This window comes from Protopterus annectens, chromosome 3.part0 (genome assembly GCF_019279795.1).
Source record: "Protopterus annectens isolate FY-2018-M chromosome 3.part0, PAN1.0, whole genome shotgun sequence".
In the NCBI taxonomy this organism is placed as follows: domain Eukaryota; kingdom Metazoa; phylum Chordata; order Ceratodontiformes; family Protopteridae; genus Protopterus; species Protopterus annectens.
In genome coordinates, this window is record NC_056731.1 from 793776337 (window position 1) to 793799771 (window position 23435).

The following is a 23435-nucleotide window of genomic DNA, read 5'->3' on the forward strand; positions in this document are numbered from 1 at the left end:
ATTTAAGATAAAGCTCTGCAGTTAATGGCATTTTCTTTTGAACACACAATAGTTGCATTTATTTCTTTAGTTTAAATTATTTTGTATACCAATTTAATCTTAAGTGTAGGAGGACTATGTTTATTCGATTTTCTCATTTTAACTTTCCTTGCAACCATTAATTTTTGATCAGATTAATGCATCAAGGTATGGAAATCTTAACTAAAGCCAACTATTTATTTCCTTTAAAACTGTCTGCCCCTAAGACTGAACAGATCAGACTAACATTTCTTAAGAAATCACAGGCATAAAATATTTGCATCTTTTTTGTGAATGTTTTACATTTCCAGCAAATAGACTACTTTTATTGCACATTATGTTCATCCTATCAGGGAAATGGCCATATAAATAAACCCACCTCCCAAAAAATAGTAGTCCCAACAGGAAATTTCAAAAGAAAGGTTCTTCAGTAGAACTGACTCCTGATATTTGTAGACAGACGTTGCTTGATCTCACATCATGGTTCTTCAGTAGAACTGACTCCTGATATTTGTAGACAGATGTAGCTTGATCTCAAATCATGGTTCTTCAGTAGAACTGACTCTTGATATTTGTAGACAGATTTTGCTTGATCTCAAATTATGGTTCTTCAGTAGAATTGACTCCTGATATTTGTAGACAGATGTTACTTGATCTCAAATCATGGTTCTTCAGTAGAATTGGGTCATTATATTTGCAGACAGATGTTACTCAGTTGCAGTCCTGACAATAAGTGTGATTCATAAAATGTCATACTATTGTCAGGGCTGCAGACAAGCAACACCAGGCGCTATCACTTTAATGGACTGTTGCATGATGTTTAAATCTCTCAGCAATGCTCTAAATATGTTTCCTGGTCTGCAATCATAACAGGGAGTGATTTTAAGCTTTTCCTCTCTGTTGTTATGAGTGCAGACCATGGTACATTAGGGTATTTGGCTAAAACTAGAATCTTTGCAACAAGTGCTGCATCTCTACTGGAGGTGGAGACTATGTAAAGTTATGGTAACAGGTTTGTCTGCATCACAGAAGACTCCATTGTGAGTAGATTTTTTTTTCTAATTTGCAAATTATTTTTTGTCTTTTTTAATGTAACACTAATATGCCACTCATTTCTAGTAGCTAGGTAACATGCCAGCAAGGAGAAGGGATCAGTTGAGTGACAAGCACTACCCCAACTGTTTATACAGCACTCAGGTCCCAGAGCTTACTCATTTGAGACTGGACTGTACGTAGATGGAATGCAAGTTCTGAACTGCATACAGAACTGGGAGAAGGCATCATCTGCAATTGCACCATTTGTAGTAAACTTAGACAATGGGATATTATTTAAAGTATCTTACCCTGTTGTGTAAAAACTTTTGTGGATTACAAAGAGCTTTTGTACACCATTCATTGACATGTCATTTTCTGTTCTATGACACACAACATTTGTGAATAGTGCCCTGGGTTAGGATAAGAATGTTAAATAAAAATTGCAATAGTATTCAGGTATTATAATCTTATTATTTGGAAACAATTAGTATAATAACCCATCATAGAGTACAATGCCCCATTTGGGATATACCTAACAAGACACTTCCAACAGCTGGAAAGACCACAAAAGTACCTCACCAAGAGGATTACTGGCCTCAAACATATGTCCTATGCAGCCCAACTGAAAAAAACTCTGGCTGTACTCAGTGGCATATCGCTTACTCAGAGGTGGTCTCTGCCTGACTTACAAAGCCATGTCCAACTCAGAATTGATGGATATGCTCCACCTAAAGAAATCCAAGTGACTGGGAGCCACTCTCTCTAGTGAGCTAAACCTCACCACAACAATAAATAAAACATGCTGGAGGGATAGATTCCTGTCACATTGACTCTCCATGCTTTTGAACAAAATTCCAAACTACATTAGGCAGTGCCCCTCACTAACACTCTTCAAGAGAAACCTTGACGAGTGGATGGGTAACAGAAAATACACCCTTGGGATCACTTCATTGGCTCTGCTTGACAGAGGATCAGTTAATTAATCAATGGGGCAGTGAAAGCCGACACACTCTGGATAGGCTTATAAATGCCCTCGGGCAGATAGCCTAGTACCTACTTATGAACCTATAATATGAATAAACAATATTTGGAATGAAAATTAATATTTGGTGCCATAGTAAATGACTTTAACAACTTATTGTAATGTTTTTTCAGAGGGTTGTATCTCATGTAACTTGGAATTTATATAACAAAAATTGTTAATTGTGAATTTCTTACCAGTCTCCCTTTTTAACATTAAAATTTGTTTGTATTTTATTTAAAATAGAGGTCTAGAAACTTCTACAATAGTTAGAAATAAGAAATAAGAAACAAAGAAATAAGCAAGCCCTTTCTCTTTCCAATTCTTCCCTTTACTTTCATTTATTACATGAATTAGACACAAAGCACTTTGAAAGCTCACTAAGTAACTAGCTTGCCAGTGGTGTGGAGGTACAACCAAACTGGGATGAAGCTTAGCCCAAAATTCAATTCCTAAATGTTGATGTTGAAGGTAAAGCTTATCACAAAAGCCTCTGTAATTTAACTTTCCACATTGTAGTGTTGTAATATAATTGGCCAGCTGCTAAGAAAACATAAACATATAAATGAAATAAAGTGCTTACTAAATACCCTGTACATTTTACACAGACGTACCTATTCTGCAGTGTCTTAATGGTGGTTCATAATAGAGAATTCTTATTTTAGAATTTAGAATCTGTTTTGACAGTTTGCCTTTTGACATGCAGATTAATATTCACAGTCTTTTTAATGATTACAGTGATGGTAGTATTAGCTTGTCCCTCCATAAAATGCCTTTTAAAATTGTATCCATGTGGTGCTCTTTATCATTTTACTGTAATGTAATGTGCTGTACTTAATGTTCAAATTGCCACGCATAAAGAAACAGATCTTTAGGCGGAAACGGTTATATGAATTTTAATGACAGCATTTATGTGATATACTGTAACCCTATACTTTTAATAATATTTGTTGTAACCTATTCAGCTATTAAAAACTAACTGTAATTCTTTTAAGACTGTAGCATGTGTCAAACTTTTCATTAAAATGAGGCTCTTGTTGGCTTGTTTTCTTGCATGAAGTTTGGGTAATTTTCCCATTGAAAATATTGGATATTAATGAACATGTCTAACTTGACATTTGCCCCTTTAAGAATACTGACCTGTGCCCACTGCAATCTATGTTTTGACTCAGAACATTGTGGCTGCATTTCCTTCAGATGGCATGAATTATAGTATATGTACTGTAAATGTACATTTTTCTTTTTCAGTGAATAAACATGTTTATATCCTTCTAGGTCCAGGACTTGTTTTCATCATTTACCCAGAGGCAATTGCTACTCTGCCTTGGTCTTCAGTCTGGGCTGTCATTTTTTTCATTATGCTACTCACGTTAGGAATTGACAGTGCTGTAAGTATAACTGTAGATTGTTCTGTTGTTGATATAAATTATTGCAAAACTGATCAGAAACAAAAGAAGAAAAAACAGCAAATGACAATAAACTAGTCACAACCTGTTTTCATAGAGATATATGGTTTACGAAAATTGCGTAGAAGCGTATAAAACTCTTCAGTGATGACTTATAAAATGAGAACTGTGACATATATGAGTTTTGAGAATTTTGAATGTCAAACATCAAAGATCGTAAATTATCAAGGGGACATGGCTAATTTTATAAATTTGTGTAGACAGCCATTGTTGCACTGTTTTTATTTTTCAGTATTTTAGAAGATATTTGTCTCTTTTTGTGTTTCAAACTCATTATCATAGTTGTTAGAAATGTTTACATTGGTCCAGAAATAATTTTTACATAGAAAACTGCAATTTCAGCATTTAAAATAAAACTAAATAAAAAAAACAGTTTTAAGATTTATGAATAGCCCAGAAAACACACATGCAATCAGCATCTCATCATCTGGGTGAAAATATTAAACATATCTGCAGTTAAGAGACTTTATTCTCACATTTTGCAATAATTTTCCTTTATAAACTTCCACTCAAAATGGTTTTATAAAACAGCTCTGGTATTACCATTATAGAGGATGTTATTTGAAATTACTATAATTTTTCATAACATTTACCCCCCCCCCAAAAAAAAAAAAAACAGAATCTATATGCATTGGTGGCCAGCACATTTTTACTTTCTTTATTTTATTTACATTTTGTTTACTGAATAGGTAAGCAGGTCTACTGGCCGTTTTCAGTTACAACCTGGGTGCAAATAAGCAACTGAAAAACATTTTGCAAATTATGTACAAATTTCAGTTACAAAACATTTAGTCCAGTGGGTATAACATAGCATGTGCATACAAAACAATCATGCAATAATAGAATGCCTGAAGAATTAGAATAAGAGAGCATATGATGTACAGAAGTATTCCTGTATGGTCTGTAAGGACAATGGTAGAATTACTAGAAATATTCCTGTACGGTCTGTAAGTACAATGGTAGAATTACTAGACGTATTCCTGTAGGGTTTGGAGTACAATGGTAGAATTACTAGAAGTATTCCTGTATAGTCTGTAAGTACAACAGTTGAATTACTAGAAGTATTCCTGTACGATCTATAAGTACAATGGTAAATTACTAGAAGTATCCCTGTACGGTCTGTAAATACAATGGTAGAATTACTAGAAGTATTCCTGTAGGGTTTGTGAGTACAATGGTAGAATTATTAGAAGTATTCCTGTATGGTCTGTAAGTACAACAGTAGAATTACTAGGAGTATTCCTGTACAGTCTGAAAGTACAACAGTAGAATTACTAGAAGTATTCCTGTATGATCTGCAAGTACAATAGTGGAATTACTAGAAGTATTCCTGTACGGTTTGTGAGTACAATGGTAGAATAACTAGAAGTATTCTTGTAGGGTCTGCAAGTACAACAGTAGAATTACTAGAAGTATTAAGTACAACAGTAGAATTACTAGAAGTATTCCTGTACGGCCTGTAAGTACAATGGTAGAATTACTAGAAGTATTCCTGTATGATCTGTAAGTACAATAGTAGAATTACTAGAAATATTCCTGTACAGTTTGTGAGTACAATGATAGAATTACTAGAAGTATTCCTGTAGGGTCTGCAAGTACAACAGTAGAATTACTAGAAGTATTCCTGTATGATGTGTAAGTACAACAGTAGAATTACTAGAAGTATTCCTGTACGGCTTGTTAAGTACAATGGCAGAATTACTAGAAGTATTCCTGTATGGTCTGTAAGTACAACAGTAGAATTACTAGAAGTATTCCTGTAGAGCCTGTAAGTACAACAGTAGAATTACTAGAAGTATTCCTGTATGATCTGTGAGTACAACCGTAGAATTACTAGAAGTATTCCTGTAGGGTCTGTAAGTGCAATGGTAGAATTACTAGAAGTATTCCTGTATGTTCTGTAAGTACAACAGTAGAATTACTAGAAGTATTCCTGTGTGATCTGTAAGTACAATAGTAGAATTACTAAAAGTATTTCTGTATAGTCTGTAAATACAATAGTAGATTTACTAGAAGTATTCCTGTACAGTCTGTAACTACAACAGCAGAATTACTAGATGTATTCCTGTATGGTCTTTAAGTACAATGGTAGATTTACTAAAAGTATTCCTGTAGGGTCTGTAAGTACAACAGTAGAATTACTAGACGTATTCCTGTGTGATCTGTAAGTACAATAGTAGAATTACTAAAAGTATTCCTGTATAGTCTGTAAGTACAATAGTAGAATTACTAGAAGTATTCTTGTACAGTCTGTAAGTGCAACAGTAGTATTCCTGTGCAGTCTGTAACTGCAACAGTAGAATTGCTAGAAGTATTCCTGTATGATCTGTAAGTACAGCAGTAGAATTACTAGAAGCATTCATATATGTTGTGTAAGTACAATGGTAGAATTACTAGAAGTATTCCTCTATAGTCTGTAAGTACAACGATGGAATTACTAAAAGTATTCTGGTATGGTCTGTATTCCTGTATGTTCTATAAAATAACAGTAGAATAATGGTGTTCTTATCTTAAATGGAATACTAGTCAAAACAAAGAAAATACATAAATAATTTCAGATAATACTGCTGATATAGTTGCTTTGTGTATTTATTTGTTTAGCCAGTATCCCAAAGGCATGCACATTTACACCCTTGAAATAAGAAGTCTTTCAAACTTTTTTAGAAGGAGTTCAACGTTTTATTTTTCATATCTGAGGGTAGATAGTTCCAAAGAGCAGGTCCTGTTGTTGAGAATCCTTTTTCAGTGGTAGCCTGTTTAAATCTTGGTTTGGCTAAATTAAGAGTATCATTCTGACTGCTTCTGAGTGAGTAGACTTGTTCTCTAAGTGACATCTTTTTAGAGAGGACAGTAACATATAAGAATTTTGAAAACCAGTGTGTCTAATAGCAGAGAAGCTTGGTTAGATATAGGGAGCTAATGGTTCCTGCTCAGTATAACACAATGATGTGTCCTATTATCTGACAGCAAGGCAAACCTCAAGATTCTCGATTCTGCATTTTGAAGTTTTTGTGTTTTGTGGGCTGAATGTAGGCTAATGAGTGGTAGTTGAGAATACCATAACATTAGATTTTGTCGGTTAGAGTGTATCTGCTAACAAAGGCCTGAACATTTGGATTGCAAATTACTCTAAAGCGCAGCATGTCCTCTGCTGACTTTAAGTAAGAGAGTATCATCTGTATATATTATGATCTTAAGGTTAGGTAGGTCTAGCGTAAGATCAGAGATGAATAAAGAAAAGACTAGAGGTCCCAAGACTGAATTTTGTCAAACCTAGACATCCTTCTATACCAAGGTTGCAGTATTCTTTACTATAGGGATCTCCCACCATGGCAGCCAGATGTTCAGCCAGTATACCAAACTGTTAATCGTGTATGCACCATACATCACACATGTGCTCTCCACACAGGATATAGTGCATCAAAGTGACATACAGATGCAGTTACTCAGAACATCTTTGCTGCCAGTCTGAATGATATTATTGCTCATTGGTCTGAATGCCTTGTTGCTGTGCTGAATGCCTAGCTGTCAGTTAACAGCCCCGTTGGGGTTGCTATTTTTTATTTTCTTTGGCCTTGTACTTTATTTTGTTTAACTAGAGTTCATGTCATCCAAGAAGGCAAAGTGTCACTGTGGGAGGCAGATTCCCATAAAGATCATCAGGAACAGAGTATCTTTTGTTTTGGTGCTTTCCATGACCATACCTCTTGTTTTATCTGTTAGACATTTGTGGCTAAAACAATAAGAAGCCATTTGCCTTCCCTGACTATTTATCTTGAAAACTAATGGCTTAAACTGTTAGCCCAGGTTAACATGGCAAAATCCATTAACCCAGAAATACTCCCACTAGGTAAGAAGAAGGCCAAGAAGTTTCAGACAAATTCTTTAGCTGTCCAGCCTCTACCAGATTTCCCACTAGAAGCAGGTAATAGCTTTGTAAGCCAATCATAGGATCATAGGAGGTTACTAGGCTATTGGCCCTGAAGCCCTTATAAGCCTAGCCAAGAGTCTAGCCCATGTTTAGACAAATCAGCACCAATGCCCCTGTCCAGCAGGGACACGGGTGGAATCCCAGGGGTATATTTTCTGTTTCCCATCCAGTTATCCAGGTTGTGCTTAGAAAGGGGTAAAGAGATCCTCTGATTTATGTGGAGAGGGAGTCTATTCCATAGATGCGGGAGTCTCTCGGACACAAATTTGTCCCACCAAGTCTTGTTGATATCACAGACAAGTTTGAGGCTGAGCGTGCAGGTTACTCGAGTGGAGCTTGACTTGCGGATATGCAGCAGTGCCATCAAGGTGGGGTCCGTGATCGCCTTGAATTTCTGATAGACATCACCTCTAAGGAATCTGTATGAAACTGAGTAGAAGGATAGGGCTTTTAGCCTATCTATGTATGGTAGATGTTTGAGGCCCTGGATTCTCCTGGTGAGGGACCTCTGTGGTCTCTCCAGCTGCTGCATGTGCTTTACGAGGTACACACCGATAGGGGCTTTATACTTGATAATGGGCCTTATAAGGGAATAATACAGGGATGTTATGACCTCCTTGTCCCTGGTGAGATACCCTTACTTATGATGTGGGCCATGTAGAAGACTTTCCGTACAATGGGAGCAACATGGTGATCAAAAGTCAGGTGCTATCAACCTGAGTGCCCAAATCCCTATGACTGATTGTGTGCTTAGGACATTGTTATTAATGTGATAATTTGTGGGGATGTCACTCTCCCCATAGGGGATGATGTTGGATTTTTTGGAATTCAGCTTGAGGCCAAGTTTCTGGCACCAGTCATTTGTCTGAGGGAGTCCCTCTTGGAGGATGTCCACATCACTCAGAGAACTGATGACAGCACCCAGCTTGCAGTCATCTGCAAACTTGGTCAGCCATAGCCCACTGGCTTTGGCCTGCACTTCAGAAAAGTATATCCCAAATAACAGAGGCCCCAAGACTGAACCCTGGGTTATGCCATTTGGTACGGGTCTACTGCTTGAGGTGGCTTTCCCTATTTTGACTATGTGGGGCAGTTTGCTACCCATCTGGTAACATATAGATTGATGCCTAGTTGAGAGAGTTTATCCATTATGCCTGAGTGGGGAATAGTGTCAAATGCTTTGGCCAAGTCAAGGTAGGTGGTGTGCTCTGTCTTCCCCTCATCCATGGTTTTGGTGACTGTCTCAAAGAAGTCGACCAAATTTAGCAGACATGACCTCCCCTTGATGAAGTCAAATTGTGTGGGATTAAGTATTTGGAGGTTGCCAATGTCCTTATTAATGAGGTCCATGATAATCCGTTCCATGGCCTTGCAGATCAGGCTAGTTAGTCTGATGGGTCTATAATTTCCTGTATCTGTGGATGCTCCACCTTTGTGTAAAGGGATGACAGTGGCTGTCCTCCACTCAGCTGGGGTGAAGCCAGTACTCAGGCTTTGGTTGAATAGGGTGCCTAATGATGCTGCAAGTTCCTGTCTAAGTTTACATAGGATGCAGCCTGGGATTTTATTGGGTCCCATGGAGGCTGTATTTTTTGCCTTTGAGAGAGCAGTGATGACCTGTTCCCTAGGGGGGGACAGAGGAGTAAACTTTTCGCTGAATCTGTTAGCCAGCAAGTTTGCTATATCTACAGCATTTGTCCTTAACCACCAGTTCTGAACAGATCTGGGTGCTTCCTTTGAGGTTGCAGACATATGTGAAGAAGGGCTTATGATTTTCTCTAGTAGAGGTGGGCAATTTGGACTCGAAGTTTGATTTGTAGGATTTCACTAGTGCTCTTGTTTGCTTGTTCAGGCTAAGGAGACATTGCTTCCAACTGAGCACCTGCTCCTTCTTGGTCTTGGACAGCAATATTTTCATTTTGTTATAGAGTTTATTTATTGCAGATGTCCACCAGACTGGTTTACTCTTCCTTGCGGAGGATGATTTAGTCCTGTCGGGTATTCCTATTTCCATGCATCTATATAAATACTTGTATAGTGCTTTGGTGTAGTTCTGGATGTTGATGCTAGTTCCTACAGAGGGGAGGGGGCTGTGAAGCTGTTTATACCATCCCTCAGGAGGCTGTAATCAGCTTTGGAGAAGTTTTTTATGTCTGATCCTAGCTAGGGGGGGTTGGGGGAGATGGTGACTTTGAAAGTGACTGCTTTGTGGTCGGATCTTACCAGAGAAGATGATACTATAGGGATGCTGCAGTGGTTACTTATGTTGGTTAATATCAAGTCCAAGATATTATCACCTCTTGTGGGGATATCGACTAGCTGTTCCAAGGCATTTGCATTGACAAAATCAAGGTATTTCTGTGCATTTGTGTTCTGGCATAAGTAGTTCATCCAATCTATGTTTTAGAAGTTAAAGTCACCCAGTATCAGGGTAAATGGTTGAATCTTGATAGATTCGAACAGGTCCAAATAGGTGGATTGGGCATCTTGAGTCAGATTTGGGGGCCAGTAGCTAGCTATGATTTGAATACGGGTCTTGTCAATGGTTAACTGCACCTGGGGTGTCTCCTAAGTGTCATACTGTTTGACCAGCCTGGAGGTGTGTATGTCATTAATGTATATTGAAACTCCAACTCCTTTGGCTTTACTGCCCACAGTTTGGGGTATGAATGTATGATAGGATGTGTAAGCAGGTAAGGCTGGGGTGCTCTCCACAGCTTTGAACCAGGTTTCTGTGACTGCACAGATGTCAGCATTTTCCAGAGTTAGAAATGCTTACAATGAGTGCAGTTTCATGTTTAGACTCCTAGTGTTTAGCAGCATGACCTTTAATTTGTGTTTTGTTGAAATTTTTACATTGGTAGTTTTAACCTCATCACTTTTTCTAAAAAAGGCACTATAGGCAAGAGCCTTTGCCAGAAGCCTGAAGCCCAGGTGAGACAGATGCAGTCCACCTCTGGCAAAGTATCGTGGTCTGTCGATCATATCGGGCTGTCAGGTACTGGACCCCCCTGGAATGACACCAGAAACTAAGCCAATTGTTAAAGTTAATCATTTTCTGTTTGTATTGAGGCATCATAAGCCATTCAGTGTCTATATTGGATTCCTCTGCTGTGACCCCATAGGAGGCGGGTCTATATTATATCATCGAATGCTTAAAAAAGCGAACGGTGATTGATCGACCTAATTTAAGCGAAAGCTTACAATCTCGAACTTTCAGATCAGCGATTTTTTTCCCAGGGAAAAAAATCGCTGTTCTAAAACACATACACACAACACAAGCACACCAAACAAACAGAAATCCACACACATACACCTAAAATCTGATACCTAACCCTACACTAAACTATGCACACACCACTGACTACCCACTTACCTTAACCCAAACCCTAACCCTAAGGTCCGTCACTATCACACAATCACCTCACCCGCTCCCTAACCCTAACTCACTTAAATCCGCCCTAACCCTCATGTCCACTCAATCGCACACACACCTAACCCGAGCCCTAACCCTAACTCACCTAAATCACCCTAACAGTCACATCCACACAATCGCATACTTACCTGAATCCGACCGGTAACTTTCCACCATAACACTGAAAATACCGAAGCAACAGAAATGGACAACCAAATTCTTTCCCTAGGAAAAAATTAGAGTTTCTGCTGCTTCGATATTTTGCAGTTTCGCGAAAATAAGTTCGATCAATCAGTGTTTGCTTTTTTAAGTGTTCGAGGATATAATATAGACCCTAGGAGGCTAGCATGGATCTGTCTTTTCGCATGCCCTCTGCAGCTTTGCAGGCATCTGCTCCAGACATTGAGGGGGAATTGTGGTTGATTATCTCAGAGGGTCCTAGAAGGATTCTGCAGATACTGGTCATAGAGGAGGTTCCTAGTACTCTTATCGAATCTCGCCAAAGGTCAGAACCTCCAGTGTTTGACAGGACTGAAATCCTTCCTAGAAAAGACAAAAGACAAAGTATGTTTCAGTCCATACTAAGGATCCTCAAAGGAAATGGCAAGAGTTTATACTCAGGGCTTGTTTTCTGCCTTGAGGGCCCTGAAGCCTCCTCAAGGGGTTTCAGTGCCTGCTCCTCCATGGACCTCCTTCTAAATGGCCTAGGGGACAGATTCCTTGGATGAGGATTCAGACTCTGATGAGAGGTCCTTGTCCTGCTCTTCACAGATGCTGTTGCCTTTGACTTATGGTTCTGATGAGGAGGAGTCTGTTAGCCTCCTTTTGAGAAATTGTCCTTTGATGACACAATTGCTAGTATGATGGAATACTTTAAGTGGGATTCTTCTCAAGTGTCTGATATTCAGAGGAGATATTATAAGGTGCTTCAGGTGGATATTCCTAAACCATCAGCAGTTCCTCCTATGTTGGCTGCCTTATTAGACACTTTCATTGCTGCTTCCAAGTCTCCTGATTCTCAGCCTCCTGCTCCTTGAAAACCTGATAGGTTCTATAAGGTCCATGAGGACTATCAGTTTTTATTTAACTGTCCTTTTTCTGATCCTTCTGTGGTGTCAGTCTCTTCTGAAAAACCTTCCAAGCTCTTAACCTCTTCCAAACTTTTGCCTTCTGATAAAGATAGTAGAGAAATGGAGACGATTGGAAAGAAGGCTTCTACTGCTTCTACTTTGGTCTTTAGGGCTATTAATTACTGGACCCACATGACTAGATATGCTCTGGCCGTGATTGCTCAGGCTTGTTGGGTTATTTCCAACCTCCCTGATTTTGAAGGCAAAGCTTCTGTCTTAACTGTTTTAGATTCTACTTCTCAAGTGGCTCATCACTCCATTAAGTGTAGTGATGATGCTACTGATGCCTCCCCCAGGGTTGAAGCTTCTGGGTCTATCATGAGGTGTTATTCTTGGATCTGTCTCCAGTTTTTCCCCGAGGACATTAAGGACATTAAGGCCAAGTTGTTTGATGCTCTTTTGGTTAATGAACATCTTTTTGGGACTGCTGCTGCTGACCTGTTTAAGGCTCTTCAAAAGAAAGGCTAAGCCTTGCAGGACCTTAGACATATGTTTGTCTCTCCTATCCCTTAGTTCCAAAGGAATTTTCCTTCTGGATTTGGGTTTCTCCATAGGTAACCCTGCCAGGTTGCCAAGGGCAGGAAGGGTAGTAGGGAAGCCTCCTCTGCAAAGGATTCCCAGACTTATGTGGCCCAGAAGCCTCCTTTATCTGATAAGCCTGTTTCTTTTTGACAACCCCCCCCCCCATCTTAGACCAGGTTCCTTTGTCCCTTTGGCTTTCCCTTTGTCTTCCAAATTGGTTTCTCATCTCCTCAGACTTTTGGGTTCTTTCTATCATCCAGCTTGGTTACTTCATGGTATGGAAGATTCTCCCTCCTTTTTCAAGGATTCCTCAACCGCCTCTAGAGAAACATCCTCATTTCCCAGAGGTCCTAGGGTCCCTGGTGAACCAAGGAGCCATTCAACCTGTTCCCCCTTCCAAAGTGGGAAAGGGTTTTTATTCCAGAATGTTCCTGGTTCGTCTGGTTCCTCAAAAGGAGGGCACTTGGAAACCTATTCTAGATCTCTCCCAGCTAGACACTATTCTCAAGGTCTCCTCTTTTTAGGTGCTTTACTCTTCAGACCCTGTTTCTGTTTTACTACCCCAGGCTTTTCTGGTGTCTTTGGATCTGAAGGATACTTACCTTCCTACACCACGAACACTTGTAAAACCAGAAAAACCAAAAAGCAGAGGTACCGTTGTCCCAAACAGCTTGGAGAAATAATCCACAACAGTTTTAGCGCTTTCAGTCACCAATTTATTATGCGACCTTCCTCAGAAGCCATTGATTTACTCTGTTGCTTCATTTTATACATCTTGACAGGAAATTACCTCATAATTGCACAGGTTAATTTAAAGTGCCACATCTTACCACTTCTATCTAACACATTATATTAAAATTCAACCTTCAATAAAAAATTCTTTATATAAAAAGCATCTTTTGGTAAAACTCATTTCTATGTTTTACAGTTGTTGACAAATGGTATGTTATGTCACAATAAAATTCTTTTTATCTGTATTTTAAAAAGCATTTTAAATTTATTGTATCGTTTAATCCAGGGAACTTATCAGCTCCTAAAAGGAGCTGCCAATATGCTTCCTTGCATTCTAAGATGTTATTTAAGTCACCATTTAAACTAATGTTTTCTACACTGTCCAAAACAAAGAATTCAAACTTTTTGAATTCTTCACAAATGATAGAATGTCTAAACAGAGCATTAAATTTGTCTTTCTTTTTTATAGCCAAATTGTGTTCATAGACACGTCTTTTTAGACTTCTTTTGGTTTTACCTATGTAATATTGTCTACATGTCACACATGTTGCTACATAAACTAATAGTTCACTATTACAATTGAAATAATTCTTGGCCCAAAAAATTTCATTAGATAGACCTATTGTGATGAACGATGTATTTGAAATAAATCTACACTGTTTACAATTAGTACAATTGTATGTTCCTTTTTTAATTGTACATGCCCTAGAAGGTTTTGTCATTTCTCCATGGAATTCCAACATGCTTTTTATGTTGCAAACCTTTTTGTAAGTAAATTTTGGACCTAAACCTACTTTGTCAGCTAGGTCTTTGTTTCCCACTATGATATTCCAATTTTGTATAATTATGTTTTTTATCTTCCATAATTCATCTACTATGGGAACTGGAAAAGCTATTCGAAAATTATCATTGTTTTCCTGTTCACTTCCATGTTCAAACAAATTACCAGCCTGCACCATGACTTCTGTAGATTGTAAAATTGGTCTTGCCACATTTTTCCTTAATAACTGGACTTCTTTTTCTATTTCCTTGATCCACTTGTTTTTGTAACCTCTTTTTTCAAATAACCTGTTCAAAATTTTTCCTTCTTTCACAAAAATTTCATCATCTGATGTCAACCTACTCAGTCTTATATACTGTCCTTTGATGACCCCCTTCTTCATATGAACAGGGTGCAAACTGTCATTATGTAAATATTGGTTTGCAAAATAAGGTTTTCTATAAATTTGACTTGAGAATTTTTTGTTCTCCACGTCAATCTTCATGTTGATGTCCAAAAAATTAATAGATTTTCCAAATTCACCAAACTTAAACTTCAAAAAAGACGTGTCTATGAACACAATTTGGCTATAAAAAAGAAAGACAAATTTAATGCTCTGTTTAGACATTCTATCATTTGTGAAGAATTCAAAAAGTTTGAATTCTTTGTTTTAGACAGTGCAGAAAACATTAGTTTAAATGGTGACTTAAATAACATCTTAGAATGCAAGGAAGCATATTGGCAGCTCCTTTTAGGAACTGATAAGTTCCCTGGATTAAACGATACAATAAATTTAAAATGCTTTTTAAAATACAGATAAAAAGAATTTTATTGTGACATAACATACCATTTGTCAACAACTGTAAAACATAGAAATGAGTTTTACCAAAAGATGCTTTTTATATAAAGAATTTTTTATTGAAGGTTGAATTTTAATATAATGTGTTAGATAGAAGTGGTAAGATGTGGCACTTTAAATTAACCTGTGCAATTATGAGGTAATTTCCTGTCAAGATGTATAAAATGAAGCAACAGAGTAAATCAATGGTTTCTGAGGAAGGTCGCATAATAAATTGGTGACTGAAAGCGCTAAAACTGTTGTGGATTATTTCTCCAAGCTGTTTGGGACAACGGTACCTATACTTACCTTCCTATACCTATTCACCTTCTTTTCAGTATGTTTGTACAGTTCTCTGTTTCTTCCTTTCATTTTCAGTTACCTGCTTTCCCCCTTGGCATCTCTACTGCCCCAACGGTATTCACAAAGTACCTAGCTCCTGTGATTGCTTTCATCAGGGTTCAAGGCATTCAGATTTTTCCTTATCTAGACAACCTGTTCCTTCAGGCACCCAGGCACCTTCTCACAGTTGCCTGTTACAGGCTCTGGAGTTTACCATCTTTCTTCTTCAAAGTGTGGGGATCGCTATCAACTTTGAAAAGTCCATCCTGACTCCGCTTCAGAATCATGTGTATCTGGGATGCAGGATTCAGGCAGTTCCAATGCTGGCCTCTCTTCCACCTCCAAAGGTTTTGTAATTGACAGCCTTGTTTCAGTCTCTTCTTCTTCTGACTACCATTCCAGCCAGAGAATTTCTTTGGGCCCTAGGATTCATGGCCTCTTTTATTCTGATGATCCCTCTTGCCAGACTGCATATGCAGAAGCTTCAATGGTACGGCAAGTCACTTTGGCTGCAGCATTGCCACCCTCTGGGTTTCAGCATATCTCTCCTTTCTTGCCTTAAGAAGGAATTTGAGTAGTGGATTCAGCAGTTTGTTCTCAACTTAGGCCTGCCTTTCAGCTTCCAGTCCCTTCTTAAGAACTGTTCACTGATGCCTCGGACATACCATGGGGGTCTTCAAATGGTCACATGAAAGATCGGGATCTTTGGCCCCCTATCAGAAGTCAGACCATATCAACATCAAAGAGGTGAAAGCACAAATTCTGGCTCTTCAAGCTTTTCACCCATAGTCTCTCCAGGCCCCTCGAATGTATTCCCAGAAAGCACTACAGTGATATGGTATGTCAACAAGCAGAGGGGCACAAAATCTTACTTCCTCTGTAAGATGTCTCTTCATGCTTGGGTGGTGGCTTCCAGTTATCAGTTAACTCTTCAAGCAGTATACATTCCTTCAAGGCATAATCTAGTGGCAGACTCTCTGAGCAGGTCCAAACACAGGCTCAAGAATAGATGCTTCACAGAGACATGTTTCTGGACATTGTCCATTGGTTGGGTATTCCTCAGGTTGATCTTTTCTCTTGCAATCTGAGCAGGCTGCTCTCTCTTTTCTGCTCCAGACTGCCATGCCATCTGGTGCAGAAGACAGATGCCCTTTCGTTTTCCTAGAAGAGGATGTTTCTTTATGCTTTCCTTCTTCTTCCTCTACTTCCAAGAGTCCTGCAGAAGATTCAGCTGGACTTCCCAAAACTGTAGCTCATGACTCTGTTTGGCCAAGACAACACTGGTTTCCCCTACTAATGGATCTGGTCAGGGGAAATCACCACAAGTTACCTCACTGGTTGAACCTCCTCACACAGGACAAGGGGTATCTCATCCATCCTCACTTGTTCACCCTTCAACTGACACTGTGGGTGATAGAGTTTTGATCTCTTTCATGCACCTCTTTCTGAGGACATGCTCAGGGTTTTACAGGAGGCAAGGATACCCTCAGCAAGAAAATCTTATATGTCCACATGGAAAAGATTTTCTGTCTGGTGCCATGCTTGGAAGCAGGATCTCTTTTTAGTGGGGGTTTCTTTGGTCCTCTCTTCTTTGTGTGAGTTGCTCCAGTCTGGCTTGGTCTATTCTTCTGTGAAGGCCCACTTGTCAGCCATTTCTGCTTGTCTGCCCTTGAATCCTCCTTTGGCTTCTCATTTTGAGGTCAAACAATTTCTTAAAGGATTCCTGCATCTAAGGCCTCCAAGGAAACCTATTCCTCCTCCTTAGGACCATAACTTTTTGAGAAAAATTTAATTATGCTCCTTTTGAGCTTGCAGATTCTGCTTCTTTGCAACATTGTACCTGGAAGACTATTTTGTTATTGACTCTTACTTCTGCTCAGAGGGTTTATGAGCTCCAGGCCCTTATGACCATTCCTCCTTTTTTTGTTTTTTTCATAGGGACAGGGTGTCCCTTTTTCCTAATCCTTCTTTTATGCCAAAGGTAGTAAATGAGTTGTTCTTGAATGAATCAGTAGAACTCTTCCTTTTTTCCCCTTCTCCTCAGTCTGCTAGTGAGATGGTCTTGTATACCTTGGATTTGCACAGCCAGCTCAGGTACTATTTAGATAAAACTAAGACCATTCATAAATCTGACCACTTTTTGTTTCCTTTCATCCCAGGACATTGGGTTTGGCCATTTCTAAGCAAACCATCTCCTCCTGGATATGTAAGGTAATTTATTTTGTTATACTTTTCATGACAAATCTTTGTCTTCTCCTGTTAGAGCTCATTGCACTAGGGATGTTGCCTCTTCTGGTGCCTTCTTCAAGGGGTTGGACATCAGTTCCATCCTTGTAGCTACTACTTGGTCTTCAGTGCATACCTTTACTAATCACTGTAAATTGGATATGGTTTCTAGGGCCAGAGCAGGATTTGCTAGAACCATTCATATGTATTTTTTTTTTGAGGGCTCTTCTCAGCCTTCCACCTTCCATTCTGTTTATTGAGCGTTTTTATTCTCCCTCTAGTAAAGTATACTGCAACAGTGATATAGAAGGACATAGTACAATTGTATAAAATATTACCATAAGAGTAGATGTCCTTCTCTTCAATGTTGCAGTATTCACTCCCTACTTCCTACACCCTCTTATTTGTTCTGGTTTTTGTTTTGGATTCCCTTTTGGCTTTGGATCTCCCCTTTTTCTTTTACATTTTCTCCTTCATGATGCATATGGGCTCCTCTGTCCTGTGGAGACTGCAGTATATTGGGGTAATTCAGTTCTGGGTAACTGCATCTGTACATCACTTTTATACCCTATGTTATGTGTGGGAACATATTTTCAATGTATGGTGCATAGAAGATCATAAGGCTTTGGTATACTAGCCAAACGTCAGGTTGCCTTGAGTGAGAGATCCCTATAGTGAAGAATACTGCAACAGTGAAAAGAAGGACATCTACTATTATGGTAAGATTTTACACAACTGTATTTTATTTAGTGTTTCTCTGTTTGAGAAAACATTGCAAAAAAATGTGAAATGTTCTATCTTTTAAAATAATAAGAACATTAACAGATAATGAATCCTACCTTTCCTAGAAATATGAGGGCTTTTTGTCATGCGGTCCAAGCTAGCATGATTATTCTATTCAGCAAGATTAGATAAAACCAGAGTCTCTGAATCCTATTACTGAATCTCATGAAGAAATGAGGCAGTACCCTAACAAAATATATTCTGTTGTGATGTGGGAAACCGCTAACGTTATTTAGCTTAATTGGAGATTCCTGGTTGTGCCCAACTAATTATAACCTCCTTTTTGTTCATAGGTAAGCAATAGGATAGCTGCCTTTGTGGGCTATTTTAAGCTTCACCAGTTTCCCATTCAATGGTGAGAATCAAACTCTATACCTTGCGTATATGAGATAATCACAAACCCCAAAGATTAGTACATACCTAGCCAGTAAACAGACAGTGACCAAAAGTGGGAAGCAAACCCTGTATCTTGTACTTGGGAGGTAAACACCTTAATTATATAGCCGACCCTGAACATATTATAGGTAAGTACTAGGCTAGCTGCATTTATGGGTCATTGTAAGCCTACTCAATTTCCCTTTCAAAGGTGAGACTCAGACCCTGTACTTTGTGTCTTTGAGGTAAACACCTCAAACATTATACTAAACCCCAACCAAATAGTAACCAAAGCACATGTAGCATAGCCATATTGAATAAAAACAAAGTCTGTCAGTCCTGGGCATGTGTACGTAGGACCAAGTTGCTTAGCACTGCATCAGTCGTTGTTGTTGTCAGGCAGAAATATTATAATAAAAATATTGTGTCAAATAGCTTAAAATTGCAAGTCATGCTGAACCTAGACAACAAAACAAAAATGAAGCGAGTGCATTCTTCAGTTTGTGATTCATCAGTCAATGAGGAAATACAGTTTGCTGTGAGAAGTGTATGCAATAGACTATTTATAACATTGCTGTGTGTTGTGGTGATCTTCACAGGAGGGGTTAATCCTTGTCCTTGAAGACTGGAATACTGTTACAAGGAAGTGTGATGGAAAGTGCGAGTCCCAGGTCTCATAATGTTTTTATGGAAAGGAAGTTCCTGGCATTTTGGATGAACTTGATGGGGTTGGTAGATGGAGTCTATATTACGAAACAAAAAAGACCCATAATCGAACATTTACATCAAAACTGTTTATTGAAGTCACTCTTGCTGTGCCCCCCCAACCCCCGCTATTTATATATACCAACTACAAGATTGCATTACAGTGAGGAAAGAGGAAATTTTCTGATCTCCACTGTACTGTGATCTCAATATAAATATCTCAATGAATGGCAGTTCGATGTACACTGCCATTCGATGAAATCACTTTTCGATACCTTGATATAGACCTGGTAGATGTATGGGATTGTAGGGTCAACTAGGATGAGGTGATAATATTTACTTATTATTCTCAGAGAGATCATGTGTGGTCCAGCACTGACAGGGTATATATTATTATATAAGAGAATGAGGTAGATATAAAGCATGTACATTTAAATCCTATATTAATATTTGACTATGGTATGGTAAAACTGGAGCTGAAGATGAGAAGACAAAGACATCTAATCAGGCACTGGAGATTCCTGGGGTATTTATAAAAAAGTGAAAAGTGTAAGAGGTGGACAGAAGGAATGACATGAGAGATGTTGGACAGTGCAATGGTCAGGGGAAAGGTGGAGCAGTACGAGACAAAAGGAATATGTAGGAGTTAATTAAGGAGAATGAGGAATTACAGAGTAGCAGACGAAAGCTGGGGGGGGCGGGATGAAAAGGTGAGCGAGATATTAGAAAAGGACTGTGGGAAAGCCTGGTTAGGATACTGATTTTGATATAGAGTTGCATGGAACATAAGTGGTGTCGAATGTTGCCCAGTTCAAGAAAAGCCCAAGCAATAAGAAGGAGGCAGGAGGAAATACAGAGGGGGGTATATAGAGTGAAGAAAGGGGATTCTCAGGGGAGGTACCTGGTGACATTAGGGGACAGACTGGAAAAATTCAGGAGCTTTTATAAGGAATTATGTGGGGAGGAACAACAGTAGTTAGATCATCGGGAAAGGGAGAGTACTTGATGAGAGACTCTAACCTCTTCCAGAGTTGTTAGAGGAGGATGGTGAAGAGACAAGAGAAGAGATAAAGCAGGCATGTAGAAAGATGGCAAATAACAAAGCCCCAGGAAAAGATTTCCAATTGAGATGCGGAAGTTGATTAAAAAGACAGTTTTGGAGATTTGGCAAGATCTATGGAATGATGTCCTCCAAGGGGGCACTACTCTAGGGGCTTGGAAAGAGGCTATTACCTGAATGATACTGAAGTAGAGGAAAGGTGAAATGGTTCTCTCCTCCTACAGGAACATTTTAAAACTAAACCTTGATTATGAGACATCTGCAATTGTCAGAGTAGTGAGACCATTGTATAGAATTCTACAATTCTCCCCAGTTGGTGTATCGGGGCCGGTGGTGCGCTACAGCTCTTATACAAAGATTTTCAGGGGTTTTGTGAATAACTGTGCTGTTAAAAGGTAAAAGAATATCACTAATGTATAGCAATTTATTTCTGCTTAATCCATCGACTGCAATTCACTAATTAGTTTTGTACTAGTCGTAAGACAACTGCTTACTGCACAGTGCTCATTCTACCAAAGCACAGCATTGAGTTATTATTTAGATGCTATCCTTTGTTATTGTAGTCGTTCATGCTACTCATATATCCTGTTTGTACAGTCCATGTATCAGTTGTATAACTAGATAGGTTAGCTAGTTGTACTACTAAACCGGGTATAACTTACAGGGCTAGCTCCATGGCACACCATCCCATCCGTGGCGTACTGACATATTAAGCTAGACTCCAGTCACCTATTAAGGTTTATTTGTGAGCTGCATTCAATTAATAGATCATTTCATTTCCAAACTACAAGTATTTATTGTTAATCCTGTATTTTGATTTATATGTTGCTATTCTGCATTTTCTATGTATATAGCTTGACTGTACTTTCTATCGGCAATGTGTAATGATGTTTAATTGTTTCAAATGTGCTGCTTAATGGATTCAACTATGTTTTAAAACTGAGTTAATGTCTAGCTGATTTAAATTAGTTATTGCTGTACTTTCTGCTGCTGCTATTAAGTGCATCTTCTGTTTTCCCTCTTCCCTTACTCCCATCACCTCCTTCCCTCTGTGAACCCTCTCCTATACACTGTACCTATTTCTGTTAAGCTCATGTTATACTTTATTTTTCTTACGCTCTCTCACACCCACCACCTATCTGTACTCCCTTTAATTCATCAGATAGTATTCATTTTGTTGGTCCATTTTTCATAAAATTGTGGTTTTCTGGCAAATTACTTGCAAATTATTAAAGACTGAAGTTAGAATATAATGACATGCATTTCAGTTTCAGACTTCATACCCTTCAGAAAATCCATGCTAATGCAAAACTTATTTTATCACCTTTCTAAATTTATAATACTGAATACTAGGAACAGTCCACAAAATGTAAACACAAACACTCTCAGTTCCTATAACACGAGTAGCCCAGCACAAAAGGCACCAGTTGACACGTCAGGTAAATCCTCCAAAGTTTATTACACAAAAAGGTTAAGCGCTTTCATCACACCGTGACTTCTTCAGAACACTACTAAATGCACTCCAGACACTTTTATATACTTCATACATCACATGACATGACACATTCAAACACCTGACATACTTATCTAATTATAAAAAATCCTTTAAAAGTACTAAAAAACTCACTTAAAACTTTCATTGATTTCCCCTATATTAACACACTTTAAAACATTCGTGCTTATTTACATTCATCCTATATATAATTGTAAATGCACACCAGTATATAAAACTTATACATATTTCACAACTACTAATATGAACATTCCCATGATAAATGCATAATAAAACTTTGTTTAGGTGACATCCCCTTTTGAACATATCAAACTCTTGTTGCCTATATTTACCCGGTATTACCCAAAATTGGTTTGATAGAAATATGGTCATTAATTCCCGGGTACTCAGAGGCATGATATTACAGCACTACCACAGCCCTAATGTTCTTTACTGATACAGTGAACCACTATAGAAATCATGGACAATTTGTATCTGTCATATGTTTGGGCTTGTCCAAAGCCTTTGATATGGTAAATCACAATAAACTCATCAATGTGCTCTCCTCCTTAAACCTTAGTAACTCCTCTATCACCTGATTCCAAAGCTACCTATCAAGATGTCAGCAGACCGTACAGTGGCGAAACTACCTTTCCACTCTTCTCCCAGTTGCCTTGGGGGTCCAAAAAGGCTCCATCCTTGGGCCGCTATTTTTCTCTCTGTTCACCAATCAACTCCACACCTCCATTTTCACTCCTTTGTGATACAATATGCAGACAACTCTGCTCTAACATGCACAGCCTCCTCCCTACAAGACCTCCACACTGTAACCAAAGATTAATTTCTATCTGTAGAAACATGACTTGCTAATTCCCAAGTCATTCTAAACCCCAATATAACAGAGCTCCTTCTCTTCTACCCTACAAGATCTCCCTCATCTTACCTAACTTTCAGTATAGAATCCAAACAAAACTATTATCACCCCCAATAACTCGCACTAAACTGCTAGGTGTTGAAATTGACAATAACCTGACATTCGACATTCACATTGTGCAAACCATTAAGATGGTCCACAAGAAACTAGGTCTTCTTTACAGAAACAAACAATTTCTAACTAGAACCACAAAAGCTACCATTGCTAGCACACACACCTACTGTCAACTCTCCTATCTGCCTAACCAATTATAACCAACCTTCATAGAACTGATCTAACCAAGCTGGAATCCTGTTACAATGAAATTGCCAAATTTGCTACTGATGACAGGTCACATCACTGTACAGCTCTTAAACAACTAAAAAGGCTAGAACTTTTTCAGATGCTACATTATAAATAATTAACCTTTGCCCACAAAATCCTACAGCAACCTGATAAAATCCCTGCTCTCCAAAACCTTATACAACCATACACCACTTCTACACCCTATGTTCCAGTAACATACTCCTTCTACAAACCACCAAAGCTAACAACTCATCTGGGAATCACTCTTAAGCATCATTCCAAAAATATGGAATAAACTGCCAACCCCTGTTCCCCCCAACAGCTCCACAGTACAATTTAAAACGTTCTTAACAGCGCACTTAGTA

At 38.6% G+C, this 23435-nt stretch overlaps 1 protein-coding gene across 1 annotated transcript in view; it reads left to right on the forward strand.

The window, feature by feature from the left end:
* Nucleotides 1–23435, forward strand: part of SLC6A3 (solute carrier family 6 member 3) — an 881868-nt gene that overhangs the window by 459920 nt on the left and 398513 nt on the right. The window contains exon 9 of the mRNA XM_044065141.1: nt 3350–3462. Within this exon, the coding sequence (XP_043921076.1) occupies nt 3350–3462 (113 nt within the window). The remainder of the gene's footprint in view (nt 1–3349; nt 3463–23435) is intronic.